Source organism: Oratosquilla oratoria, chromosome 42, assembly GCF_046742065.1.
Source record: "Oratosquilla oratoria isolate Oo_2021 chromosome 42, ASM4674206v1, whole genome shotgun sequence".
Taxonomy (NCBI): Eukaryota; Metazoa; Arthropoda; class Malacostraca; order Stomatopoda; family Squillidae; genus Oratosquilla; species Oratosquilla oratoria.
Window position 1 is genome coordinate 7,721,838 of NC_134818.1, and position 27,471 is coordinate 7,749,308.

General features: G+C 42.2%; 1 protein-coding gene across 2 annotated transcripts in view; it reads right to left on the reverse strand.

The window, feature by feature from the left end:
- The window catches only part of LOC143021337 (uncharacterized), a 58,679-nt gene extending 32,161 nt beyond the window's left edge, over positions 1 to 26,518 (reverse strand). The window contains exon 1 of one of the 2 annotated variants that reach the window (XM_076178759.1): positions 26,488 to 26,518. Coding sequence is in view for 1 of the 2 variants with exons in the window: in XM_076178758.1 (XP_076034873.1) it covers positions 16,733 to 16,894 (162 nt within the window). In the remaining variant the exon portion in view is untranslated. Of the gene's footprint in view, positions 1 to 16,732; positions 17,361 to 26,487 lie in introns of those variants that run through there. The other variant, XM_076178758.1, reaches the window with a different exon arrangement.
- Positions 26,519 to 27,471: the final 953 nt, after the last annotated feature.

The window sequence follows — 27,471 nt, forward strand, 5'->3', positions numbered from 1 at the left end:
TTCTCCCCGATTCCCAGGAGAGCCCCAAGTGTCCGCAATGATGGCCGCTCCGGTCGCTCCTACACGCCTCCTGACGTATGCTCCTCAGTTCCTCATGATCTTTTCCTTGGCCAACTCCTACTTTTATCACTGGCTAACCCCTTACAAAGGGGAAAAGGCCTTTCGGTATATGTATTATTATTATTATTATTATTATTACTAATTATTATAATTTTCATGATTGTTGTTGTTTTATTCCTATAATGAATAGGAAGGAGAATACTTAGCGTGTGTGTGTGTGTGTGTGTGTGTGTGTGTGTGTGTGTGTGTGTGTGTGTGTGTGTGTGTGTGTGTGTGTGTGTGTGTGTGTGTGTGTGTGTGTGTGTGTGCGTGCGTGTCTTCGTGCATGAGCGACGTTGGCCAAAGCACCGGATGTACAACTGGGTTAAGACTGTACGAAGTGAGTTACGATGGTTTTGGCATGTCAATAGGAGACCTTTCGGTCCATGAGAAGGCCGGATGCAAAAATAAACTCTAACGCAGCATACATGTAAACGAAAATAAATTGATAAATAAATCTGTTTATGAAAAGGAATCTTGAAATTTCGAACTGTGGTACATGTCATTGCCTCGGCTGAAAGATTATACCCTTCAGTGACGATGCGGTTGGCTAATTTGTTTCTACCTAATTCTAGGTTAAACCAACATTCCGGTAATTCAAGACCATTACTTCTTGTCTTGTTGGTATTCGGTGTGAAAATACTTTCAGCTTTATTGTTGTCAGTTTCCATTTAAATCTTAAAAGTTTGTATGAAGTCTCTGAGTCTCCTCCTTCCCAGAAAATAGGTTAAAATGTTTTAAGCTGTTTTCGTATGATTTGTTCCTCAAATTTGGTAAGAATTTTGTGGCTCATCGCTGTGAACTTTCCAATCTACCAATATCTTTATCGAGAAAGGGACCTTCAGGAACATAACTCGCAACATCACTTAGAAAGTTTACAGTTCAGTTTATTCAAACACTATTCAACCAATTTCTTCTAATCCAGCTTATTCCATGTAAAGCGAATTTAGTCATGCGATTCAGTATTTAATTTTTTTCCAAGTTCAGATATATTAAATCTGCACTATTTATTTTGTCGTAGTTTGAGATAACCATATTGTAAAATTCTCGACGTAAACGCTTGGGGAAAATGAATACCAAAAAGTGATAAAACAAAGTTCATGAAAGCATAGGAAGAAAATGGTCATGGTAACGTATCAAGGCGTGAGAGAGATCAATCAGCTGGTGGAAAGGTCACCTTGGGAGGAGAGAACGTGGTCTTTTTGGTGTAAAGCGAGACTGAAGCCAAATGGAATGAAAATAATGTTCGAGTAGGTAAAGAATGACCGAACTACATAGCCAAGATGGTGTGTATGCGCACACACACACACACACACACACACACACACACACACACACACACGCACACATACTAATGAAACTCAATATCTTGATCCGAGGAAACGAAGCTCCGGCGGTGAAGTTGAGATGACTAAAGACACGTGGCCAGGAGAAATGAGCGTGCACGAAAGCATTCGAGACCCATCAAGGTGGCCTTCAAGTGCCACTGCGCCCAAGATGAGGTGACACTGAGATCAATTGTCCATAGCAAGAGGACCTGTATGGTCAACGACAGTTGCAGAAACGATGAGGGAATCAGACCAGAAGACACTGCTCCTTTGCAGTCCATTGGAGATCTGCGTGGACGCAATGGGACACATTCTTAGACTCTTCAGAACGAGCAACACATCGGCATCACCTGGCCTAAACGAAATCTCTCGTGCATTATCGTAACAAAGAGGATGATGCTGAGAAAAGGTAGAGGGAAGTCGTTGCTGTGTATATGTGTAATCAAACCCAACGGGTAGAAAAGACAGAAAGGAGTCGAATATTGAATACTCGACTCGGGTTAGAGAAAAAAACGTGTAAGATTGAGGGAGAGGGACAGGAATGAAAACGAGGCACTGGACAAGGAGGAGAAATAAAATGGGAATTGGGGGACGGGTAAGACCCACGATATCCGAGAGGGAGAACATGACCCGTAAAGTTACGAGAGAGAGAAAGAGATAGATAGAGAGGTAGAGAGAGAGAGAGAGAGAGAGAGAGAGAGAGAGAGAGAGAGAGAGAGAGAGAGAGAGAGAGAGAGAGAGAGAGAGAGAGAGAGAGAGAGAGAGAGAGAGAGAGAGAGGGCAGAGAGAAAGAGAGAGGGCAGAGAGGAGAGGAAAGGACAGGGGGAGAGAGGGGGAAGAGAGAGAGAGAGAGAGAGAGAGAGAGAGAGAGAGAGAGAGAGAGAGAGAGAGAGAGAGAGAGAGAGAGAGAGAGAGAGAGAGAGAGAGAGAGAGAGAGAGAAATGCATGTGCACTACGAGACTGCTCCCCACCCCCCGCCCGCGCCATCACACCTGTCTACCCTTGTCACGTTCAAAGTCGACGGCGATGTACTGAATTCTCCCCTTGTAGACTTTGAACCATAGAGCTCTGAACATTCTGTTCAACTTCAACCACCGTTTCCTTGACTGGATCTTTCATTGCTACCCGAACCCCTATGGTTTAAGTGGTCTCTCCCCCTCTATTGTATGTATGTATGTATGTATGTATGTATGTATGTATGTATACATGCATGCTAATAAGAAACACTAGTAACTTGTGTTCAATTATGCAAAAGTGACCACTGGGAAAGAGAAACTAAACAAAGCAGAGCGTTTTCGTATATTACATCCAGTGCAAAATACATGTACTTTGCAATGGATGTAATATACGAAAGTGCTCTGCTTCGTTTAATTTCTCTTTCCCAGCGGTCGCTCTTACGTATGTATGCATGTATGTATGTATGTATGTATGTATGTATTTATGTATGTATATATGTATGTATGTATGCATTGCATGTGTGTGTATGAATGTATGTATTTGTGCAGGCATGTATAAATGCATGCACGCATGTGTGCGTGCATGTACGTGTGTACATGGCTGAACAGCGTCAAGCCATCAAGGTGCCAATTCATTCACCACGACCTTTGGCCAGGTCAACTGAGCCTGTCAGCCAGCCAGCCTGCCAGCCTGCGTGGCCCAGGGAACGACACGGAGGCCGTGGCCCTCCTGAACCATTGCATTTGTTGCAAGCAACGCCATGCCTCGTCGCGTGCTTGGCACCGTGTGGCACCGTGTGGCACCCCATTTCGGGCCGAGCAGCGCCAAACCGCGTCTTTGTGCTTTTGAATCACATGCCCCTGGCACTCGGGACGGAGGGGCGGTAGTACTCAGCAACCGCTTTTTTAATGTCTGTAACCTTATCTATCTCACAGTGCCACTGGGTCGGTGCCAACGTGAGAAGTCACGCGTATTTGGGGTGAAATCGTTCGGGTGCCAGATCAAATGGTCCGCAGAGATTGCAAAGGCAGAGTAGCTCCGCAGTTTTAATCTGTTAGTTACTGGCACTGAAACGACCCAATGCCCAATCCTCATTAATTAATTGGCATTCCCTTTACTACAATGTCTGTCCTTGTGGTGAATAAAATACCTCGGCGTCCTCGATAAGAATATGTAAAGTGCGTCACTGTAACGCAAGCAATCACGTCGTAAAACGACCGATAAAACCGAATATTAACCGCCCCCAATTCAGTTGTACACTTAAAGTATTTTGTCAACGACGGTTGTAAAGATAGTTTAAGCCCGTTTGGACCAGTCATGCTGTCACATTGGATTTAGACTCCACTTCAACGTAAACACTCGCGGATTCTCAAACAAATGTTTCTCAGTGCAAACGAAGGTTGGCAAGGAGACGGGAAGGTTCGGAAGGAACAAGGACGCCGCCGCCATCTCTTCTACATTACACCAACAGATGCGCTTACGTTCACTTGTGGTATGAGGAAACTCTTGCATCCAATGTACATTTCGTGTCTTGGCATGCGAGGAATGCTCTTGAGGAATGCCTTGCATACAACAATGAAAAAACAAATGAATACACAAGAAAAAATAAATAAATAAATAAACAAATAAATAAAATACACGAGTCTTAAAAATGTAGCTAAGTAATATGTTATTATATATATATATATATATATATATATATATATATATATATATACATATACATACATACAAGGAAACTCAATCATTTGTGTCATTAAAGAATTTTAAATCGGCTACATCCAATCGGAAATCCTATCTACATACCACATCTCATCTCTGGACCAATCAGAATTCAGGCCTCATCTGGCAGCGTCAAGAGAGAACTCGACAGAAACAACCTCGAGGTGGCTTTCTCTTTGTCAATCCGAATTAGATCACAGCAGTGCATGGCCGCCCTCCGCTGACGGAGAAAGGGCGAGGAGGGAAAGGGAGGACGAGGAAGAGGAGGAGGAGGAGGAGGAGGAGGACGAGAAGGAGGAGGAGGAGGAGGAGAACGAGAAGGAGGAGGAGCAGGAGGACGAGAAGTTCGATAGAATGAAACGAAGACTATAATCAAAACAGGGAAAAAAACAGGGAACAGCTTGTCGAGATGCTAGACCGCAAAGAGACAAAAGGTGACGAAGGAGAAAATGGCGAGGGAGAGGGAGAAATGAAATGAAGAGAAATGAGGGTGGAGAAAGAGAGAATGAGAAGGAGGAGGAAATGGAAAACGAGGTGTGGTGGGAGATGGAGTGTCTACGACGGTGGCAGGAAGGAGATGGCAGCAAAGCAATCCACGAAAGCGATGTGGATGGAACTAATAACTGAAAAACATTAATCAATTACTCGTTTTCCTCTAATCAGAGAGGAAGGCGAGGCCCCACGATGAGCGGCAACGGTCCTTTGGCCCTCTCCTTTATATCTCTCCAGGAAGATACTTTGTACCATTGTCAATGGTGTGTGTGTGATTCACCATGGTTTTGGATCATGTGTTGGACTCGTGATCGACAGCTATTTCCCTCCCGATAGAGAGCTCAGAGCTCATATATGACCGATCTATGGGTAATGCTGTGACCTTACACGCACACACACCCCTAACTCCCCGCCCATGAGAGTTGGAGTAACGATTCGCAGCACAACGATAAATTGTTTCAGTCCTGGGCGGGATTCGAACCCGGACCGCCGTTGTGGAGGCCATGAACGCTACCACTGCGCCATCGTGTGTGTGTGTGTGTGTGTGTGTGTGTGTGTGTGTGTGTGTGTGTGTGTGTGTGTGTGTGTGTTTCTGTCACCAGTTAGTATTAAGAAGGGAACAGTTGTCTGCTGTAAGCTCCCTTTATGTAAAAAAAAAAAAAAAAAAAAAAAAAGCGGAAGAAAAATTGTGCAAGCTGATCAGGAGTGTTCAAACAAGACCCAGCCTTTCGTCTGACAGGAGACAGGTGAGAGGGTGACGATCCTCTTCTACGTCCCTCCCGCGATGCCCCCTAGTTCGAGGTGATCTCACCTAAAATGAAGTAAGGGATGATGCGACTTATAAAAAGGATGGTTATCTGTGATAACTCTCTTTTACTCGGAACGAACCTGAAGAAACGGAGACGACAATGCACCAAAATCTCTCCCCTAAATTTAAACAACCCGACCTCGTTTGGAGTCTGAAAGAAGCCTTGCGAGGTCTGACCAGCAGAAGAAAGTGGCAAGCATAAAAAGGGCAGGAGCCAACCTAAAAGATTTTTTTTTTTTGGGGGGTGGACAAGGTGTCTTCGAAGACTAATGGACGCTTGCCCAAAATGGACCCTTCATTGCGACCGTTTCACAGCGTTTTGGCAAAGCCCTGGCGAGCCCTCGTTACCACTCGCGGTTCGTTGCAAAAAGCATAGCGTGGCGCCTCGAATGGACCACTCATTTCGCCAGAATAAAATAAAGGATGTCACAGATGTGAGGGGGTTGGATACTGTCGGAGAGAGAGAGAGAGAGAGAGAGAGAGGTCGACCATTCACGTGACCAACACGATGGTGAATCGAAGCGCGAGAACTCTTGAAAGAAGCACAAAATCAAACCTTCAGGTTTCTTGGAAGACCTTGCCCCGGACTTCCGGGTACCCAAAGGCAACACACAGAGACCCATACGACCTTCGTTATTGTTCTTGTTTTTGTCACATGTTGAACAAATGTTCATTTACTGACTCTATATATTGAACATTATATGTTGAACATTATATGTTCACTCTCTGACTCATACCCGGAGTGACGGCAACTCTGGCATCATTGTTTCACTCGTCGAGTGAATTATGGACGCCAGTATCTCTGCTCGTGTCAGTAATGCACGCAATAACGATGTCTTGGGCTCGTGTGACGTCACACGCGCCCGTGACGTAGTGTCGCACGTCAAGTTGATAGCGTGTGATGTCGAGAATGAGATATTTAATGTGGTTTACATTGTAGATGTTCTGTGAGGATGTCGCATGATGGATGGGCCTGATTCACGGAGCGGGTATGATGTGGATGACGCGCTGGGTATGATATGTATTATATCGTGTGATGCATAGCACAAGTGTAGCGTGGGGGAGGGGGGGAGGAAGGTGTTACGATACCTGTCATGTGATATATAAACATGAAAAGCAGCGTGACGTCATCTAGCCCCGTCGTTACGGTGACTTTCTATGGAGGCGTTCCGTTGACCGCTAGAGGAGTATACTCTGGACAAAATTGTGTAGATTTAACGAAAACCTACAGATTAATAACATTATAACTGTTGACTCGAGTTTCGCTGACTGAAAATCCGCTGCCCCACAATGGTCAGTGGCAGGCATCGGTCCCCTTCCGTAGAGCTCTTCGGGAGGAGACGTTGGGAAGGTGTCTGTGTTGTGTTTGGATGGGAAGGTTTCTGTGTCGCCGGTTGACTGAAGGAAGAGGAGGAGGAGGAATAGGAAGAGGAGCCGTTGTCGCCAGGTCTACTGAGGAGAAATGGGAAGAAGAGGAGAAAGAGAAGGGGGAGGAAAAGGAGAAGGAGGAGAAAGAGGGGAAGGAGGAGAAAGAGGTGGAAAAAGGAGGAAGATGGGGAGGTGGAGGAGGAAGAGGAGGAAGAGAAGAAAGAGGAGAAAGACGAAAAAGAGGAGGAAGTGGAGACAGAGGAGAAAGAGAAGGAAGAAGAGAAAGAGGAGGGAGGAGGAAAAAACGAGGAAAGCTAGATGAAACTGACAAGAGACCTTGGGCCCAGCCCGGACACCGAGTGCCAGCCCATCGGGGCTTACCAGATGGAGATGAGGATGTTGAAGGGATGTGAAGACGAGCGACGGAGAGGGAGACCATTCTCTCGGACGTCTGACCTCACAGGACCTCCACGTGGAGGTTTCGTTAGTCCCAGTTTTACCCTGACCGTCCACCATAATGAACTGGAGCTACGAGGGTGTGATTTGACAATTAGGGTGTTTCTATAATTGACTTCAACTCTATCACAACAGTAACGCCCACTCAATTAAAAAAATCGTCCGGAGTTAGCCAGAAGAACCTCGGTTAAGCGAGGTCACAGCGTCGACCTAGTTGGCCTGTCTTAGGTGTCGAAAGAGAAGGTCCAGAACCCTGTTAGTTTGCTGATCCCCTTTACATACACTCTTCCTCCACCTTCGTCCTTGCATTTTTTTCTCTAAATCCATTTCAGATATTTATTTCGCTTTCTCTCTCTATCTCTCTCGTTTTCTGTCTCTCCCTCTCTCTCTGTCTGTCTCTCTGTCAATTCGTTTCTCTTTCTCTGTTTCTCAATCCCTCTCTATCTGTGTCGGTCTCTGTCTCTTTGTCTATTCCTCTCTCTATATGTCTATCCCTCTCTCTCTCCCTCTCTGTCTCCCTCCCTCTTCACCCGCCCCTGCTCCCGTCGGAATTCCTTCCTTGCTTTCTTCCTCTCCCGTTCTACTCTCCCCTGTTTTCTTAATCCCGCACTTTGTCTAGCAGGCTGCACACATGCCAAGCTGCGGTGACGCAAACAGATTGCGCGGACCTGAAAGCCGATCTCCTTCCTCGGTGCAAGTCTCTCCTTTGGCGAGAGCGGAGAGTTCTCGACGATCGGGTGTTACAAAGCCACCTGAACCAGTAATCCACACTCGACGAAAGAATGAGAATAAATCGCGCAAGTGAAAAATACACGGGAACCGGTCTCTCTGGCAAGAAATGTTCGGTTAACGAGGGCAACACATTTTACTTCTCCAAAGACATACGAAAAAGGTTAACCAATTACATGAAACACACACACACACACACACACACACACACACACACACATATATATATATATATATATATATATATAGATATTATATATATGTATATATATGTATATATATGTATGTATATATATATATATATATGTATATATATATGTATATATATAAGGTCCATTGATGAACAAGATTTGACCAACTTTTACTTTTCTGGCCCCTTCGCCCACTATGTCCAGTCAATAAAATGTGCACGCACGCACGCACGCACACACACACACACGCATTTGAGTAAAACAGACCTCATCACTGAGATTTAGTCTTGCCCTGCCAACAGCGTCTGACTTCAAACTGCGAAGTACTAACTGCCTCGCCAACCAATTAATCCTGTAGCCAAGGCAGTAGCCAATCAGCCAACTGCGTCGTTCAGCCAGGAGTATGAATACCGGCACTCCAAGAAGAGTATCAGCGCCGAGTGATGATTTTGAGGAGTTCATTCTTGCGTTAAATTACAAATCAAATGTCCTCTCTCCACGACTCAGACGTCACACACACAAACTCTTCCGCTCTCGCTTCTGTCGCCATCACTTCGGCTTTTCTCGAACTCGTTTTTCACTGTCCTCATGAACGACTTTTATTCATTTTCCTTTCGTTCCTCCGTTTCTTAACAAATACACGTTTCTCCCGACTTGGTCAGCTTTTCCATACATCTGTTATTTTTTTTAATGTTTGTTCAAATCTTGTTCCTGAGCGTGTTGTCTTCTTTCCACAAACTATCTCCGTCGCCAGTTATCGTGCTTGTTACAAGAACACCTTAATCATTTAAGACCTTCAGCATAGCGTTCCGTTCCCAACACCCACTCTACCTCACACTCCGACAAACGCAACCTCCCCAGAAGCCTTCGATTCTTTGCAGTGGTATACATGCACAACCACACGCATGCACCTAAACCTACATATGTACACATGTGCATAAACATACATGCACACTTATATTCGCAGACACACACAGACACGCATACATACGTGTGCACACACCCACATACATATATGTGGATACACACACACACATGTACGTGGACACACACACACACACACACACACACACACACACACACACACACATACACACACACACACGTACACCCTGGTTCCCGTAAACAAATCCATCTATCTGCCGTCCCAGACTCGCCCACACTCTCTCGCCAACGCACCCACCCACCGTCAAAACTATTTGTTTATTTTTCTTAAGCGGCACTATCCGTTCTCTGACATTCTTCTTGTACGATCCCTCGCGCGACAGCACGCAGCGCCCCCGCCCCGCCCCCCGAGGGAAAGCAACGGGGACATGGCACGACCTGAGGGTGCCAACTTCTCAAAGCAGCAAAGACGGCACTTGCCCATGGGAACCCCGATACGTTAGTGTTGCGGCTGCATTGCCTGACACCAGAGGGCGTCCCAGTGGTGGTTGCGGTCTATCCCGTTGACAGAGAACAAATACCGGAGACATAAAATCAACTCGCAAAGCATAGCTTCGGGGGAAGGAAAAGGAGAGACTTTGCCCATTCAAAATCAAGTGCCGTGACTTGTTTCGTCTTTTACTTACAATAAATGGCTTGCAAAGCACCACTCCTGGAAGAGGAAAGACTTGAGAGATTTCCAAACTACATACGGATGGAAAGACGTTTGAGGATAGAAACAACGGTGAAAGCATATGAAGTGGTCTGATTGTGCCAGTGGTTGTGGTGGCGATTGTGCAGTTGTGCAGAAACCGTAGTGCAGATGTTGTGGCAACTGCTATGAATGGTGATGGCAAGTTGTGAGAATGTTTCAAGTGTTCTACAGATGTGGCAACTTTTTTAGCAATTTTTTTATCAACGGACGCCCCTTTTTGTGCCCACTTCCTTCACCAGCTGAATAAAATCGTCATCTGATGCTGGCCGTGTGGAAAAGATTTATCAGTGTTTCGCAAACGCTGCTGCCATGATTACCGACACACTGACGTTGTAGGTCTACAGTATAATAATTCCTAAAAATTCCACGACAAATAATAATTGTGTGTGTGTGTGTGTGTGTGTGTGTGTGTGTGTGTGTGTGTGTGTGTGTGTGTAAACAATAACTGGCACTGATATGCCGAGCGATGGGACAGATAACGGTGGCACTGATGGCGAAGATAACATTGGCTCTGCTTTCATGGTCATGAATGAGACTGAACCGCTGAAACATAACGAAGGAATGAAAATTAATCTCCATGTGAACAACAACGAAGGAAATTTGGTCGGCGAGGTCATGGGCGAGTGAAACGCGTTATCGATAAGGAAGAACGTGGAATAAGAAAATAGTTAATTCTTCCAATTGGAAATCTAAAAATTCCGAAATTTCATATATTCGAAGAAAAAAAACAGGTTATTGCAAAGTGCGTCTGGTCGTGATTAAAGGAAAAGGTCACAGAAAAGAATTTACATTTTTGGCTAAGAAATGTAAGGTTAGGGCGGGATAGGACAAAAAATGACATTTCCTTCTGTGCCTCTATGCCCCTCGATTCCTTCTGGTAGATTTTAGAGCTTTCCATTCCGAATACGGGTGATCTATTCATTTCAGAAAGATTTCCAATAAAGAGAACCATCGACATACTGGAAACCTGTAGGCGGAAAAGGAATTTTTAACCCGTAGTGTTCGGATTAGTGTAGTGGCGGAAGAAAAGAAACTTCATCAACAAGAACATCTCTAAAGACACGATGAGGTTAGTCTGGTCGGACACCACGTCTCGTGCAAGCACTTCGAGGAACCTGAGGCGCAACTTCGTCAGTAGAGAAGTCTCCTTCTTCAGGAGGGACGAGATGAAGACTTTTATTACTGGAAGGCGACACCAAGCAGGCCTATCACCCTCCTGCAAGATGTACTTAAACTCGAATACATGTACACATTGTACCTGGGTCAAAGGTCACCAGGGTGGCGCTTAAAGGTCTCCCACATATGGAGTGGACACCGTGCGGGCTCTAGTGGCGGTCAAGAAGTGGAGCAAGTCTCATTCGACAGGCTAGACTCCGTCATTTTGATTTTCTTCATCAATTATTATAACCCAATGAGACCTGTCCTCTATACCGCCACTGCAGACCTCTATGCCCACCTAATATAATGGGGTGGGTGAGGAACGTACGCCAGGAGGCACTAAGTAGCTGCGGCCGAAGCCGTCGCCTTTGCCCTGTGATGCACTTGGACCGTTGGGAGCAGGTAACAATCAATGCTGGGAATCGGACAGGGGTGCGGGATTCGAACCTACAGCTAAGTCAATGCGAGACCAGCACTCGTTTCGATTACTCCACCAGCGTGTATATATAATAAAACTGCAAGTTATATTCGTATACATGTTTGTGCGTACGTGTGCGTATACTGTGTGTAAACATTTTATTTGAAACACGAGAATAACTGATAACTTATCTTAATACGACATCAAGTTTCAGATCGTTCGAGTTTTCGTTGTGCGAGACGATGGAAACGAAAGTTCGTTATTGCCACGCCATAACTGATGCCATTAAACGGTCGTAACGGAAATGTATCTGCGTCTGTATGTGTGATTCACCATAGTCTTTGATCACGTGTTGGACTCGTGATCGACAGCTATTTTCCCTCCCGGAAGAGATCTCAGAGCTCGTATATGACCGATCTATGGGTAATGCTTTGACCTTACACACACACACACAACTCCCCGCCCACGAGAGTTGGAGTAACGACTCGCAGCGCAGCGATACTGAAATTATTTCATCCCTGGGCGGATTCGAACCCGGACCGCCGTACTGGCGGCCGGGAACTCTACCACTGCGCCACCGAGTCGCGCGCGCGCGCGCGCGTGTGTGTGTGTGTGTGTGTGTGTGTGTGCACGCGCGCACGCGTCTTTAACCCTTTGCTTGGCTACTGAGGGAGCGGCGCGAGTGAGGCGAACAAAATAGTCAGCCGGCAGCCAGAATAAAATGAGTTACTCCCACCACAGGGGAGTAACTCGTTCACTTCACACAGCGATGCGATATCTTGAAGCTCATGACTAACGATTTCATGTCGGAGGTCACAGACCCTTCTCCAGGCCCAGTGGCTCCTGCCTCCCCTCTCCTCCAAATATTCAGTCTGGTAATGGAGATGAGGGACGGGTAGGGCTAAAAGAAGACAGACGGAGGGGGTAAGGCGGGGAGAGGAGGAAATGTGTGTGTGTGGGGGGGGGAAATGATTTGGGAACGAGAGTAAAGTGAGAGGTGTCAGATGGGGGAAGTGTGGGGGGAGTGTGGGGGGGAGGGTGCTAAGTTAATCTTGGGTACACCGAAGTTGCCAGGAAAAGAGGAGGAAGAAGAGGAAGAGGAGGAGGAGGAGAAAGAGGAAGAGTAGGAGGAAGAGGAGGAGGAAGAGGAGGAGGAGGAGGAAGCGTAATAGGAGGAGGACGAGAAGAGGAGGGAAGCCTGTGGCCAATTGGGTTAATAAGTTTGCAGGAGCTTTGGTTTCGGGAGGGGGGGAGAGAGTGAGAGTAGGGTGAAGCCAGTGTAAGTAATATATGAATGAAGAGGTGACCACAAGGACGGTGCACTACGAGTAATGGAGTGATGACATAGGAGATAAAAAAAAATAATAATAACCTCTTCCTTAAAGCGACGTACTCCTAATTTTATCCTGGCTAACGCCATGGGTTGTCACTGGAGTGGAGTGGGAAGTGAGAGACAGACAGACAGACAGAAACAGGTTGACAAAGAGGGGGGAGGAGGAAGGGTGGAGGAGGAGGAAAAAATTAGGAGCCAAGTAAAGTGTGGCACGGTTTGGTTTGTTTGCAACGAGTGACTGCCTGGGCGGTGCCAAGGAGTGCCTGCCAACACGCGAGGTTCTCTCTCGTCTCGTCTGAAGTTACCTCGTCGCGCTTGCTGCCTTGGTAAGGCGTGACCAAGGCCGCCCAAGGCTCTGGCGACGGACAGGGTAAAATATGTCGAGACGTGCGCCCCGGAGGCGAGGCGCCGGAGGAATGACGCGTCTATAAGACCACTGACGAAGAGAGCGGCACAGAATGGAATATACGGCGAGGAACGTCGATACGAAGTGATAAAATATCAGCTGTTCATAAATAACCACAATAATGAAGACCACTGCAGCAACAACACGTCAACTTTTCTTACCCCGTCAATCACAAACGACACTAACAATTGTCGAGTGGATTAAATATGTCTAGGCTAACTACCACTTGATGTGATAACCGTTTGACTGAACCCAAATTAACTAACACAAAATGACTAACCACCGTTCCCCTAACCCACAAGACTGAGGAGTTCCTTAACCACGATGTCTCGCCCTCAGCCGAGCCCATTCCGGAAGCGTCCGCAAGAACAAAATCTGTGACGGAACGCCACGGGAGAGAGGGAATTCTCACATCCCAAGTCTTGTCCCTGTCCATCATCCTCTTGGTCCATCCAAGTGACATGTCATCATGTTCCAGGAGGAGGAGGTCAACGGCCCCAACGACTCGACCCTGTCAGCACTAAGGACACAGGAGCTCGTGGGCACCTTTGTCCAGGGGCGGCGCCCCTCGCAACCAAGGAGATGGTACTGATTGCAACGAACAACATAGCAGATTTGCAGTAGAGGCGCAACATCTACATCTTCACGTGTGTGTGTGTGTGTGTGTGTGTGTGTGTGTGTGTGTGTGTGTGTGTGTGTGTGTGTGTGTGTGTGTGTGTGTGTGCGTATGTGTGTGTGTTTCAATCAAGACAAGCGAGGAAGGCAACCTACAATTCTGCCGGAGGTAGGATCACCTCGAGCCCCTTCCCCAAACATATTTACGAAATATTGTTTTCTTAAACACACACACACACACACACACACACACACACACACACACACACACACACACACACATATATATATATATATATATATGTGTGTGTGTGTTTGTGTGTGTGTGTTTGTGTGTGTGTGTTTGTGTGTGTGTGTGTGTGTGTGTGTGTGTGTGTGTGTGTGTGTGTGTGTGTGTGTGTGTGTGTGTATGTGTGTGTATTTATGTATATACAAATCCAATAGACTATCTAGGCTAATTCCTTATGCGTTTACGTGCTCCTATTAACTAAGAGAACATGGACTAACAAATGTCTCTTTATACGTACAAAATTGAAATTTGGGCACTTCAATTCTCAATAACATAGTTGCAAAACGGTATGAGTTTAAATATATACCGAAGGTCTACTAATATGAGTAGGAACTGGGAATGCATCAAAAGACAAAAGGCCTACGTGGGTCGGGGGAAGGTGGAAGATGCTTTGAGTTTATGTTGGAAATATTTTTAAACTCGTGTTTGTGTGAAGCGACCCATTTATTTATCTTTTCATAAGAAGTATGACTAAGTGTGTATGTGTGTGTGTGTGTGTATTTACCTAGTTGTATTTTGCGGGAAGGGGAGCTATGCTCGTGATGTCCCGCCATTGTATCTCGCAGTGTCTAGTTTGTTTTTAAACTCATGAATGGTTTTTGCGCATACTATTTCATTATCCAGTTGTGTGTGTGTGTGTGTGTGTGTGTGTGTGTGTGTGTGTGTGTGTGTGTGTGTGTGTGTGTGTGTGCGTGTGTGTGTGTGCGCGCACGCGCGTATGTACGCGCTTGTGTGCGCGCGCCAATATCTAACTGTAGTTTACAGGAAAGGAGCAACACTCCTGTGTGTGTCTATGTGCGCGCGTGTTTGCGTGTGTGGCGTGCGTGTGTAACCTGTACGCGAGTTTAATTTGTAGGATCAGAATCCCCTTTGCAGGACCACTTCAGTGTGCAAACAATGCAAACAACAACAACAACAACCAATGACAAGACTCGCAGTTTCCCCCTAAACACAATATGTTGGACTCTGTCTCCATCTGCAGCACATCACGATCACCACATTCTGATGTTTCCTAACACGACGACTTCGACAGGCTTGGCCCACACTCTAAATTATCCCGTCTAGTGTTACCTTTGATTCAATTTTAACGATATTTGGTTTTGTTTTGAAATTCGAAATTATTGTCCTTGTGTTCACGCGTGCGTATGTCTGTTCATACAAGTGTGATTCACCATGGTCTTGGATCACGTGTTGGACTCGTCATCGACAGCTATTTCCCTCCTGGAAGAGAGCTCAGAGCTCATATGTGACCGATCTATGGGTAATGCTGTGACCTTACACACACACACACACACCTCAAACTCCTCGCCCACGAGTTGGAGTAACGCCCCGCAGCGCAGCGATACTGAAATTATTTCAGCCTTGGGCAGGATTCGAACCCAGACCGACGTAGTGGCAGCCGGGAACTACCACTGCGCCACGAGTCGTGTGTGCATGCTTATGTGTATTTACCTAACTGTAGTATACAGGAAAGGAGTAATACCCGTTGGGTCCCGTCTCCTGTTATCTAATTATTCATCACACCTGGTCTCAAATTCATGTGTGTGCATGCGTGTATTTACCTAGTTGTATCTTACGGGAAGGGGAGCTACGCTCGTAGTGTCCCGTCTCTGTATCTTGCAGTGTCTAAATTGCCCTACATTCGTGCATGGTTTTTGCACACACTATTGTGTGTGTGTGAGTGTGTGTGTGATTCACCATGTTCTTGGATCACGTGTTAGACTCGTCATCGACAGCTATTTCCCTCCCGGAAGAGAGCTCAGAGCTCGCATGACCGATCTATGGGTAATGCTGTGACCTTACACGCACACACATCCCCAACTCCCCGCCCACGAGATTTGGAGTAACGATTCGCAGCGCAGCTATACTGAAATTATTTCAGCCCTGGGCGAGATTCGAACCCGGCCAACCGTAATGGCGGCCGCGAACGCTACCAGTGCGCCATTGAGTCGTCTGTGTGTGTGTGTAAAATTCTATTTTTGGACACTCTACTCCTATTCAATAAAGTTTGTGATTGTATATAAACATTCATACAAATAATATGTGATTTCACAACAGATTACTCGAATAGGGAACAAAATTGTTGCACACACACACACACACACACATATATATATATATATATATATATATACATATATATAAATATATATATATATATAATGTATAAATACTATGAACGATGCTTTCTTCCTCATTCTCATGTGGTCAAACACCACAACTTTAAAAATACACTTACTGAAATGTGAACTGTTTGACTACTCTTCTTTTCCATAAAAAATTATTTAGTCCGGCACAGAGCGGTACTTCAATTTTCCATAGAATGACTTATTGGTGTTTGTAGCAATGAAAGATTACAAAATGGCAGACAAGTCTGCAATTTCCCTTAGTGAGTAATGAGGCAATAGGGGCTTCCTATCTAAAGGAATGAACATGGTTCCCAAGTGATTTGGGTACAGTATGAAATGTATTTATGAGCAAGTAAAGTACAGATCATCCTAATCATTTTAAATGAGATTAGTGTCTCCTGTCTTGGCCCATGATTGGAAATGCCCTGGCTGTTGTTCATGTACACAAGCAGAGGAGTCAAGCATGTCAGCACCTGTGATGAAGACCATCCCCAGGTCACCTACGTTATTGCTTGCTTGCTTGCTTGCGCTGAGGGGGGTCAGCGGGTGGTGCGGCAGCTAATATGGCGGGTACAAACAAAAACCATGTACTCACATTACGACGCTCCCTGGCATGCGAGCAGCAAAAGGGCACTACGGTCGTGGCGAGGTTGTCCTCCTGGCTGCACAGTATCACCATCATCACCACAATCATCATTGCCAACATACTTATCACTTTCACCAATGTCACTACTACCACTGCCATCGACACAGCCATCAACCTCACATAGTGGGTATTCTATCAAGCGACCCATTCATGAGGCCATCTCCACTGTCAACACAAAAGTGTAGAAGACGCATAAATGGTCTTGATGGAATACCCGACTAATTGTGAGTGTTATTCTTTTTTTTTTTTAATATAGATATACACACAGTGGCAGAGGCCGTGAAATACACGGAGCATGCAGTGGCGTTGTCGGCGGAAGGCACAGTGGACGTGTGATCCCCACTTTCTTAACACACCAAAAGCTCCTTCGTGTCCTGGAGAGGATGGTTTGGATGCTGGTGGTGGGCAAGACGCCGAGGGACAGCTCAGGCCGACACAGATGCACTGAAGACCAATCACCAATTCCCTCCTTCATGCCAATCTCGTCCTTTTTCCTTTTGTTTCCCTTGTCCAGGGCTTGCGGCGATGTGCATGCTTTTACATCACTGTGTAGACATGGGTGTACACGTATGCATCATGTATGTATAGCTGGCAAGATTTCCCACCTGGTCCTTCAAGTTTCGAGACATGGGTTGGTAAATGTGTTTATGTTCATGGATCAAAGTGAACAAAAATTTAGAAATATTTATATATATATATATATATATATGTTTCATATATAAACAAGAACTTGGGTATGCTGTTATACAAAAAGTGGACCACAAGAGAAATTTTGTCAATCATACATATTATGTAAAAAGACGCGTGTGAGTGAGTGAGTGAGTGAATGAGTGACTGACTGTGTGTGTGAGTGTAAGAGAGATAAAGAGAAAGCCTGTCCTGCATGAGGACAGGTTGCTAACACCATTGTGAAGTGAGGTGACACAGACACACACACATATAAATATATATATATATATATATATATATATATATATATATATATATATATATATATATATATATATATATATATATATATACATACACATATATAAATATATAATGATAAAGCATGTTGACAGATGACCTTTTGACTTTCAATCTATTATATGTACACACACCTTAGGCTCTTAATCCAACACTCACCAACTGCCACTTATGTGAACATTTGGGCCCAGGGCATAAACCCACTTTGGGAATTGGTGGTGTTTTATGTCATCGGCCGATTTCTGAAGTGAGTTTATGTCCTGGGCCCACAGGTCTGCACAAGTGGAAGTTGGCGGGTGTTGGATTAAAAGAACTAGGTGTAAATATATATACATATTTGTATATACCCACACATGCTCACACACATGTGCACACACACACACACATACAATGAATGCTCAAGTTTGGTGACCACTTGGTATCCAAGATGATGCCTCCAAATTTGAGCACTTCTTAAGCTTAAACAGTGCTTCATCAGATAAAGAAAAAAAAAAAAAAAAAAAAAAAAAAAGAGAAAAAAAAAAAAAAAATGACTTTTTTTAACCCCTTAGCATTGCAAGTCACACAGAAAAATGGACAAATACTAATGTAATAGATCTGCTTGAATTTTAGAAGTATCTCAAAGATTTTATGGAGTTGTCTAAGGTAAGTGTACGATACTGTAAAATAAAGTGCTATGTGTCTTCTGTAATGTATCTGTGTCTTGTGTGTCTTCAGTGTCTTAATGATTGCACCTACGGCTTCTGTTGTCAGATGCCAGGCAGTTTCTGAGTCGGTGCTGTTGCAGTGTTGACATGAAATCTTTTTCACAATTGTACATGTACACACCATGAAACACATCAAGCAAAGCCACCCACATGTACACAAAAAAAAAAAAAGTAAAACACACACATACAGCTTATATGTTTGGTCATGTCATTTACACATTATACAATTTTTTTTTGTCATTACATACACTTCTCTCACAACTCACGTGCACAGATGTTGACATCTACAGAGACATCACATATACCTGGTTCGGGTTTACCTCATTCTCAAACAAGTCTGTCCCCCCTCCATATATATATATATTATATATATATATATATATATATATATATATATCACTCATCACCCTTCTTAGTATCTTAACACTACTTCCATTATCTCCAAACCTCTCTGTTATCTTATTCATTATCACCTGTTATCATAAGATTCCAACACGCACAACCCTCATCATACCAATATTGCAGATTTATTTTGAACAGGTCCACAATTACACTTCCCATTGTCCATCACCCTCTTCATCTTCAACTTTTGCTACTGATTTTCCTGTCTATAAATATTCCAACAGGAATGCTTCTTCCTGCATGCTGAACATACCAGCACGTTCTGCTCTCCTCCTCCCTTGTATATCCAACAGTTCCCCAAACCTCTCTCTGTTCATTAGACAGTACGTTTACTTCCTCAAGCATTCTTCCTCTTGAAACATTCTTTTACACTTTTTTCATTTATTTTGTTCCTCTCCTTGACATCCAACACAAAGGCATGCACATGCACAAACTAAAACATACACAGATTTCACAAACACACACAATTCACATGTGCACACACAAAATTCACACACACATTGACACATAACACACACAAACATGTGCACAACAAACATGAAGTGCAGTATTCACTGTATTAATGATGAAATTATTAAGAAAATAAATAAATAAAATCTTATCTGCCCCAAATATATACACAACCGTGGTGTGCTCTCTACACATAAAAACCTGACAGAATACACAATGTGGCAATCCACCCAAGATGAAAGAATGGAAAGACAAGAACAGCTGTCTTTGGATCTATGTAAGTGGTGGACAAGATTGACTAGGAAGATATATTGATATGGGATGAAAGACTATCTAGAGAACATCACACTTAAGAAAACAAAGTTTAAAGGGGATGAAGACAACTTCCCATACATAAATTAGATGAAATAGTTTATGTGGACGAAGAAGAAGAAGAAGAAGAAGAAGAAGAAGAAGAAGAAGAAGAAGAAGAAGAAGAAGAAGAAGAAGAAGAAGAAGAAGAAGAAGAAGAAGAAGAAGAAGAAGAAGAAGAAGAAGAAGAAGAAGAAGAAGAAGAAGAAGAAGAAGAAGAAGAAGAAAAGAAGAAGAAGAAGAAGAAGAAGAAGAAGAAGAAGAAGAAGAAGAAGAAGAAGAAGAAGAAGAAGAAGAAGAAGAAGAAGAAGAAGAAGAAGAAGAAGAAGAAGAAGAAGAAGAAGAAGAAGAAGACTGGTCTATGGAATTGTTGGGGTGAATATATTGTTAAATAAAAATAATAAAAAATAATACTAATCTGGAATCCAATTTAACTAATGGAGACAGATGGTATCCAACAAGTATACTTCTTTTCATACACACTACAATTATGAAATATATATAAATATATATATATATATATATATATATATATATATATGTATACATACACACACACACATATGTGTGTGTGTATATACAGATCACCACACAAAAAATGAAAGACCAAAAAAGAAAAACAATTGTTTTTGTCTCTACTGACACTTTCAAGGTACAGTATGTCAATATAGACAAAAAACATTTGGTTTTTCAGTCTTTCATTTTCCATGTGGTGATCTGCATATTTGTGAATCACATGTTCAAGTGATTTTTGTTATTTTATATATATATACACTCACTGTATGTGTGTGCGAGATTCACCATGGTGTTGGATCACTTGTTGGACTCATGATCGACAGCTATCACCCTCCCAGATGAGAGTTCAGACCTCATATATGACCAATCTATGGGTAATGTTGTGACCTTACATACACACACCCTACTCCCTGCCTATGAGAGTTGGAGTAACGGCATGCAGCACAGTAATACTGAGATTATTTCAGCCCTGGGCAGGATTTGAACTTGGATCCCTGGAATAGCAGTTGTGAACCCTACCACTGCACCATTGAGCCATGTTTTGTGTGAATGTGTGTGCATGTGTGAATGTATATGTGTGTGCATGTGTACACAACGCAAGATTTGCTCAGCTTTAATTAGTTAGCTTTAGGTATAGCTTTCTAGGCGTTTTACTTGTATTCTAATAAGTTAAAATATTAGTTGTCCTACTATTATCTTTTTTTACATGGTTCTAGTTTTAACTATGCTAAGATTTCAGTCTTCTGTGCAAGATCTAGATACCACAAATGTGGAGGTTCAAATGACTGAAATAGAGAAAGATTTTTTTATACTGTCAGGTTTGTGAATGAAATAATGCATTTGGCCAATCAGCATTGAACTTGAGGACCCAAGTGCTGTAGGTCACTTGTCATGGTCACTTCCTGTCTTCTTTAATAATGAAGATGGTTATTAGAAATCTCTCTTGTCTTGTTTCCATGTGAGTATTTTTGGGCTGACACTGCATTGTCCTCAGAATGTTGGGGTCATGTACATTCCAACATATCTTTAATTTGAATGAAGTTTTCGGTCTTCATGAGAGCACTTACATTCTTAAATAACACTGGTTGATTTTAGTGTGTTCATTTGGGTGCTAATATTGTTTTTCTTGATAAAGTTATTTGCATTCTTCAATTCTAAGGATAAGTCTTTTCTTTTAGCATTAGCAAATGCTATGTTTCTTTTTCACTTCTTTTTAGGATTTTTTTTTATAGATTTTTTATAGGTCTTGTACATCAGATTATATATATTTTTTGATAATAAAAGTTTTTGATATTTTTAGACTAATTCCAAAATGTGATTTCTTTCTCCATTTATTTAGGGGGGGGGGGCTTGCCTGCTATTTTCATAGCTTAGAAAACTAAACACTCTTAGTCTCAAGAGAGCCCCTTAGGGCTTTACATATATTCTTAAGAGGAAAATGAACTTTATATTATGCAGAAATCATATTATGCAATATTGTCAGGAATGTATCCTTTGCATTTATATGTATTAGTGTATGTGTGTGATTCATCATGGTTTTGGGTCACATGTTGGACTCATCATCGCCAGATAGTATCCTACTTGATAAGAAAGTGATTTAGTGCAAAGTGGTAAAAGTGATTTAGTAAAAAATGTTAAGTTATTTAATGTAATCCTGGAAGGTAATTTAATGCAAAATAATTTTAGGAATAAAAGAAACCAAAATTCGAAAGGTAAGTGAAGACTCAAGTTGATGAAAATGGCAACCAGTGATAGTAGTAGGGAACTTGGTACCAGCAGAGGAAAATTATATCAATTATAGTAGATTTATGAAAGTATATACCAGTCAGGAAGAAGTGTCCACTATGAATCATTTACTGGTGATTGTACTGGAAGACATAATGACAAAGAAATCTGTAAATCCACTTGATAAACACCAATAGACAAGAATAGAATACCTAGAATGCCAAAAAAGTGATATGAATAATTTAAAAGGAAACCAAAGGTGTCTGATAAACTGAAAAGGGACTATGAAAAGTTTTAAGAAGAGAGATAAGCTAGTGAACAATATGAAAGAAGTAATGAGCGGAAAAAAAGGGGTGCATGAAACTAAGGAATGGTACAGAAAAGAAGAAGGGGATGGTAAAAAGAAGTGATAAAGGCACACCAGAGCAGAGATAAGAGAAAAGGGTAGATAAGCATAATTGTATTACTGTTGTTGGATGGATAGATGAACATTTACCAGCAACAAGAGGGATACAATACAAAGCAGAAAGCAAAAGAAACTGTGCAAGTAATTATAGACATTTAGGAACACAATATAAAAAAGTATTTAGGGTAAGCAAGTACTACAATGAGGTTCATGGCCAATTAAAATTCAAGTCATGAAACACAGTGAATGAGATAATACACAAGGCACTGAAACTAGCAGGCACAGAAAAGCTCAAGAAAACAACAAAATCTCTTCAGTGAATTATGGGTTAAAGCACTGGCCATAGCTGACTTCCTAGGGGGCTACAGAAATCCTGCTAGAGAAAATTGAGGCAATGGATTGATTGATAATCTTCACATTCAACAGATCAACACACTCAAACCATCTCCTTCTCAAAACTTTTTCAGTCCCTAAAAATGGTCTATCTACTTTTTTCACCCTCTCCTCTCTACCAGACTCACTTCCTCACATACTTTTTACTTTTTGTTTCCCTCAAAACAGTTCTCTATTTCAAAATTCCCAAACACCACCTACTCTTATCTCTGCTTTTCTCACCACACACTTAATTTCCAATCTCTTGACTTCTCTCATATGCATTCTCTTTTGATTTTTACTACTATTCCTCATTTTCATGCTTCTTTTCAGTTACTGCTGCACTCGCTTCATTCTACTATTTACTACCTTTTTTACTTAAAAAAATTTCATCCTCACATTATTCTTTTAATCTTTAACCACACTCACTTTCACTAAATTTCACACACTTCTCAGACACACTTGGTACTTATATTCTCTTTTCAACGTTCACCGCAGTCGCTTTTTGCACTTCTCTTCCTCCCTCCTTTCATCCACTGTCAATTTCCCTTCCACAAGATAATGATCCAACATTCCAAATTCTTCTCTCAGCACACTCACATTTATTACTCTTCTAGGACCTTCTAGAACTACTGTACAATTAATATTCCATTAACTACTCTACCAAGACCCACTCAAATCAATACTCACTTATGCAAGTCTGAAGATATCAAGAAAAAAAAAATCCATACACATCCATCAACTTGTGGAAAACACTAAGAGACTAGTTCAATCAAGGATATGTCTGATCTTTGTACATTAGAATATAAAGATGTCTCTCCTTAATAACAGTATTATCATTCAATAATCCTCTCTTGGTAAACACCAACATTTTTTCTCTAGTCATTCCTTGTATGTGCACCATACTTCCCAATTGCATTATCCACTGGTTCACCTACTACTCTAGCATTTAAGTTACCCATCACCACATCTACATTCATTCCAAACCTCCCCATATATTCAAATTATTCTGAAACTCTTCTCTTTCTCTCACTACCAGGACCATACACACACTTGCATTTTCCATCTTTTTCTCAGTTTTACCCACATAACCTTTGATGATATCCCTTCCATTCAACCACATACACCCATCAGCTCCCACCAACAGAGCCACTCAACCATTCTCCATTTCAGATACTTGAATGACCACTCTCCATCAAAGTCAACCTCACCTTTCCTTTTCAACTTTGTTTCACTACACTAACACATCCACCTTTCTTCTTATAAACTACTACTTGTTCCACAACACATATTCAGAGACCCAACAACAAGGGTCCTGGTGTAAGTCATTATCTCAGATCCCCATTTTTTGCCTTGACTTTTCACACGAGAAAAAATATAAGAATATGAAAATGGGGAATTCCCAGTCCCTTTGGTCGAACCCCAATTAGCTGCATTTTATAACAAGAACATGGTGGCAGTATTCTAGTCCCCTACCACAGGGATAGATATGTATTTTCATTTCTATCAATGATATGCATATTTACTATTGAATTCTCTTTTGGTTTTCACTAAGATCATTTCTTTTTTCCATGCTTTCTCAAAAATAATTTCATCACTTTTTCTTCTTTCTTTATTCTTGATAGGCTTGTGATTGTTTCTTTGGAAGGGCCTATTTCTGGTTTCCTTATATTTTTCTGTATATCTTTTCATGCACATCTGTGCCATCAATATTACTAATGGTACTTGATATTTATATGTATAATCTTTTCTCAGTCATCACTTCTTTCTCATCATCAGCCTGTAGAGAAAAAGCCTCTGAGCTCTTGGATTACAAGGGAGGGTCTACTACTACTACTACTACTACCACTGCTGTCACCGCCTTTACCAAGCAGCCTGCAAGAAGGCTTGGTATTCATGAGGACACTGACCTCTGATGTGCTGGTAAAGATGGTGGCTGGCTTGACCGGACAAGGCTGTAATGTTTTCAGTTGTACACAGCAATTGATTAAGGCAGGTGCTAAAGCAGGAAAAAAGCATTCATATAAGAGGGAAAAGGAGTAGTGGCTACATAGAGCAATTGTGTGTAGTTAGGGTAACACTGCAGGAGGCATTGAAGAAACAAAAATTCATCAGCAGTGAAGGCCAGATCTTGCACCAGACAAGATAAGGTGGCCCTTAAGCAAAGGATAGTTGAGATGCTGCATAAAGATTGGGTTAGTGAGTTGGTGACCCACCTGTTAAGCTAAAGGCAGTGAAAGCAGGGCAACATGGGTCACAGATAGCAAAATGAGAATAAAGAATATAGTATAAGGGTAGGTGAAAATAGATACTGTAAAGCAAATTCAGCAATAGGTGGTGATTTCAGTTAAGCTGAAAAAGCAGACAGAAAGTAAGCTTTCACATGTACTGATTTAAAATAAAGCTTTCATAATTGCAGTGCAGACATCAAGTGCAGCAATGTGAATTTGCGCCTACATACTATTCTAAGTTAAAGCTTCCCCCCCCCAAACCACAACTCATATCCTACTAAGCAGCCTGCTTTAAGGATATATATGTATATATATTTATTATTTTTCTGGCCAGTTTCAAATAATATAAAATTTTTCAAGAGCAGCACAAGTCATAGGAAGTCTGGAGCATAACTAATGCTAAGAAAACCAAAGCTGTGTAACTGTGCAATTTTGCCTGCATGTAAAGATGCAAAGCCACATGTACATGCAAACCTTCACACTTAATCAAATTATATATTGGCCTTGACTGTTAAAAGTACTTCAAACAAGAGGAAAATGTGAGTGCCTCTAAAAGCCAATATCACAGCGGTCATGACCATCACCAAACCACGCCTGGAACAACCCTTTGTATTGCAATTACTGGGTAAGACACTTTTCGGGAAAAAATGTAATCTTTGAGATACACTCAAAAGCTACTGACACACACCTGGATGGAGATCAGTAATGAATCAGTATGTTAATTAATTATTAGTATTAGCCATGTGGCAATTAAAAACACACAAATCTACCAGTACATAAAAGCAAAATAATCCTGCACTATCTACGCCTATGCCTCTAAGAATTTTCTATGCAAGACTAAAAAACAATTAATTAAAAAGTTTCCAGCATTATGTAAGTGTAACATTATTATTTAACCCAATGCTACCAATCTTCTCACTGCATTTTACAACCTCAAGTTGTTTATTGTCACTGCTGTCTGATGATTCTATTCAGATGAAACTCCCTCCACAGTGAGAGTTAAACAATAACTGTTGCTTCAAGTTTCACTAAGTGGAAAACCTGCAGCCCCACAATGGCTGGCAACATTCCTCAGGCCTTCCCACAGATCTCTCCATCAAGAAACTTTGGATTATTGTCTGTGTTGTGTTGGTGTGGAACTGTTTCTTTGTCACTGGCTGCAAGTAATATAAAGATGGGAATAAATGCTGTTACAAGCATTTCTTGGTTTACCTTTTGTTGCATTTTATGACGCTGGTCATACGAGTATAGACGGTTATTTCTAGATACTGCCGGGTCATTTTATTCAGCCGAGAAAAACCCTCTTCCAAAAAGTCACAAAAAATTAAAGAGTGGGCAAAATATTGGTTCCATCAAATTATCCCTAGTTTGAAAAAATTGTAAATAAAATTTGCTTTTTTGATTTTCACTGACCGGAAATCCACAGCCCCACAATGCCCATCAATGTTCTCCAATCCTCCCAATCTCTATAGGAAGACAATTTTGACTTTTGTCTATGTTGCTTTAGTGTGCATCTGTTTCTATGTTACTGGCTAATACAAGAAAAAGAGAAACACTAGTTGGTTGCCTGCTTACCTTATGTGAAAAAGTTGAGGGAAATGTATCAATGACATAGAGAAACTTTGGGCCCAGTCTGGCAACCAAGTGCCAGCTTGTCAGGGCTGCACCTCCAGGTGGATTTGATAATGTTGATAAGTTTTGAAGATAAGCGATTTTCTTTAATCTCTTACAGGACCACCACCGCAAGCAGGTATAGTATCTTTCGTTGATCCCTTACAAATTGTTACTCCAATGCTACTCATTGATCCTCAGCAAATGATATGGCAATGGTATTTTGGTAAACTAAATGATAAGAATTACATGAGTCTTTTAGAAATTGGGCCCTTAGCCCTTCACAGGTAACTACACTAGCATGTAATCCTAAAACTCTCCATAATCCTGTAGGCCATTCCCAGTCACTTGTGACTCCTAAGTCATGTACTTTACATATATGTACTAAAGGCTTTATCCCACTTATAATGGAGGTAGCCAAGTCAAATCCCACAGCCACATCAAAAACCCTTTCTACCACCCAACCCATCTCAGCACCACATGAAGAAGAGTCACAGGTCACAGGTCACATCGTTTGAGTCAATTATAAGGCAGCAAGTCACAGGTCCTCTACAAGAGGGCCTGACAAATGAACCGAGTTTCCTCTCATCACATCATCTTAAAACATCCGTCTTTTCTCATCCACTCATATTCAGAGCTAATGCAGAGAATCCCTATTGGCTACATCATCCATTCTTCCTTTCACAATCTCCCTGTATACATTCCTATCACTTCAGTGATTGAAGTATGTGAGGAATTTTAGTTTTCTATAGATACACAAACTCATGGAATAGCCTAGAAGATGAAACAGAACAAGCTGGAACCATTCATGAATTAAAAAATTATGATAACTGAACAGGAAGACAGGACCCCACAAGTGTAGCACTTTTCCTGTATACTACAGTTACATAAACACAATATGTAGCATTTCTTGAACAAAACCACAACATCTGTCACACTACAAGACCA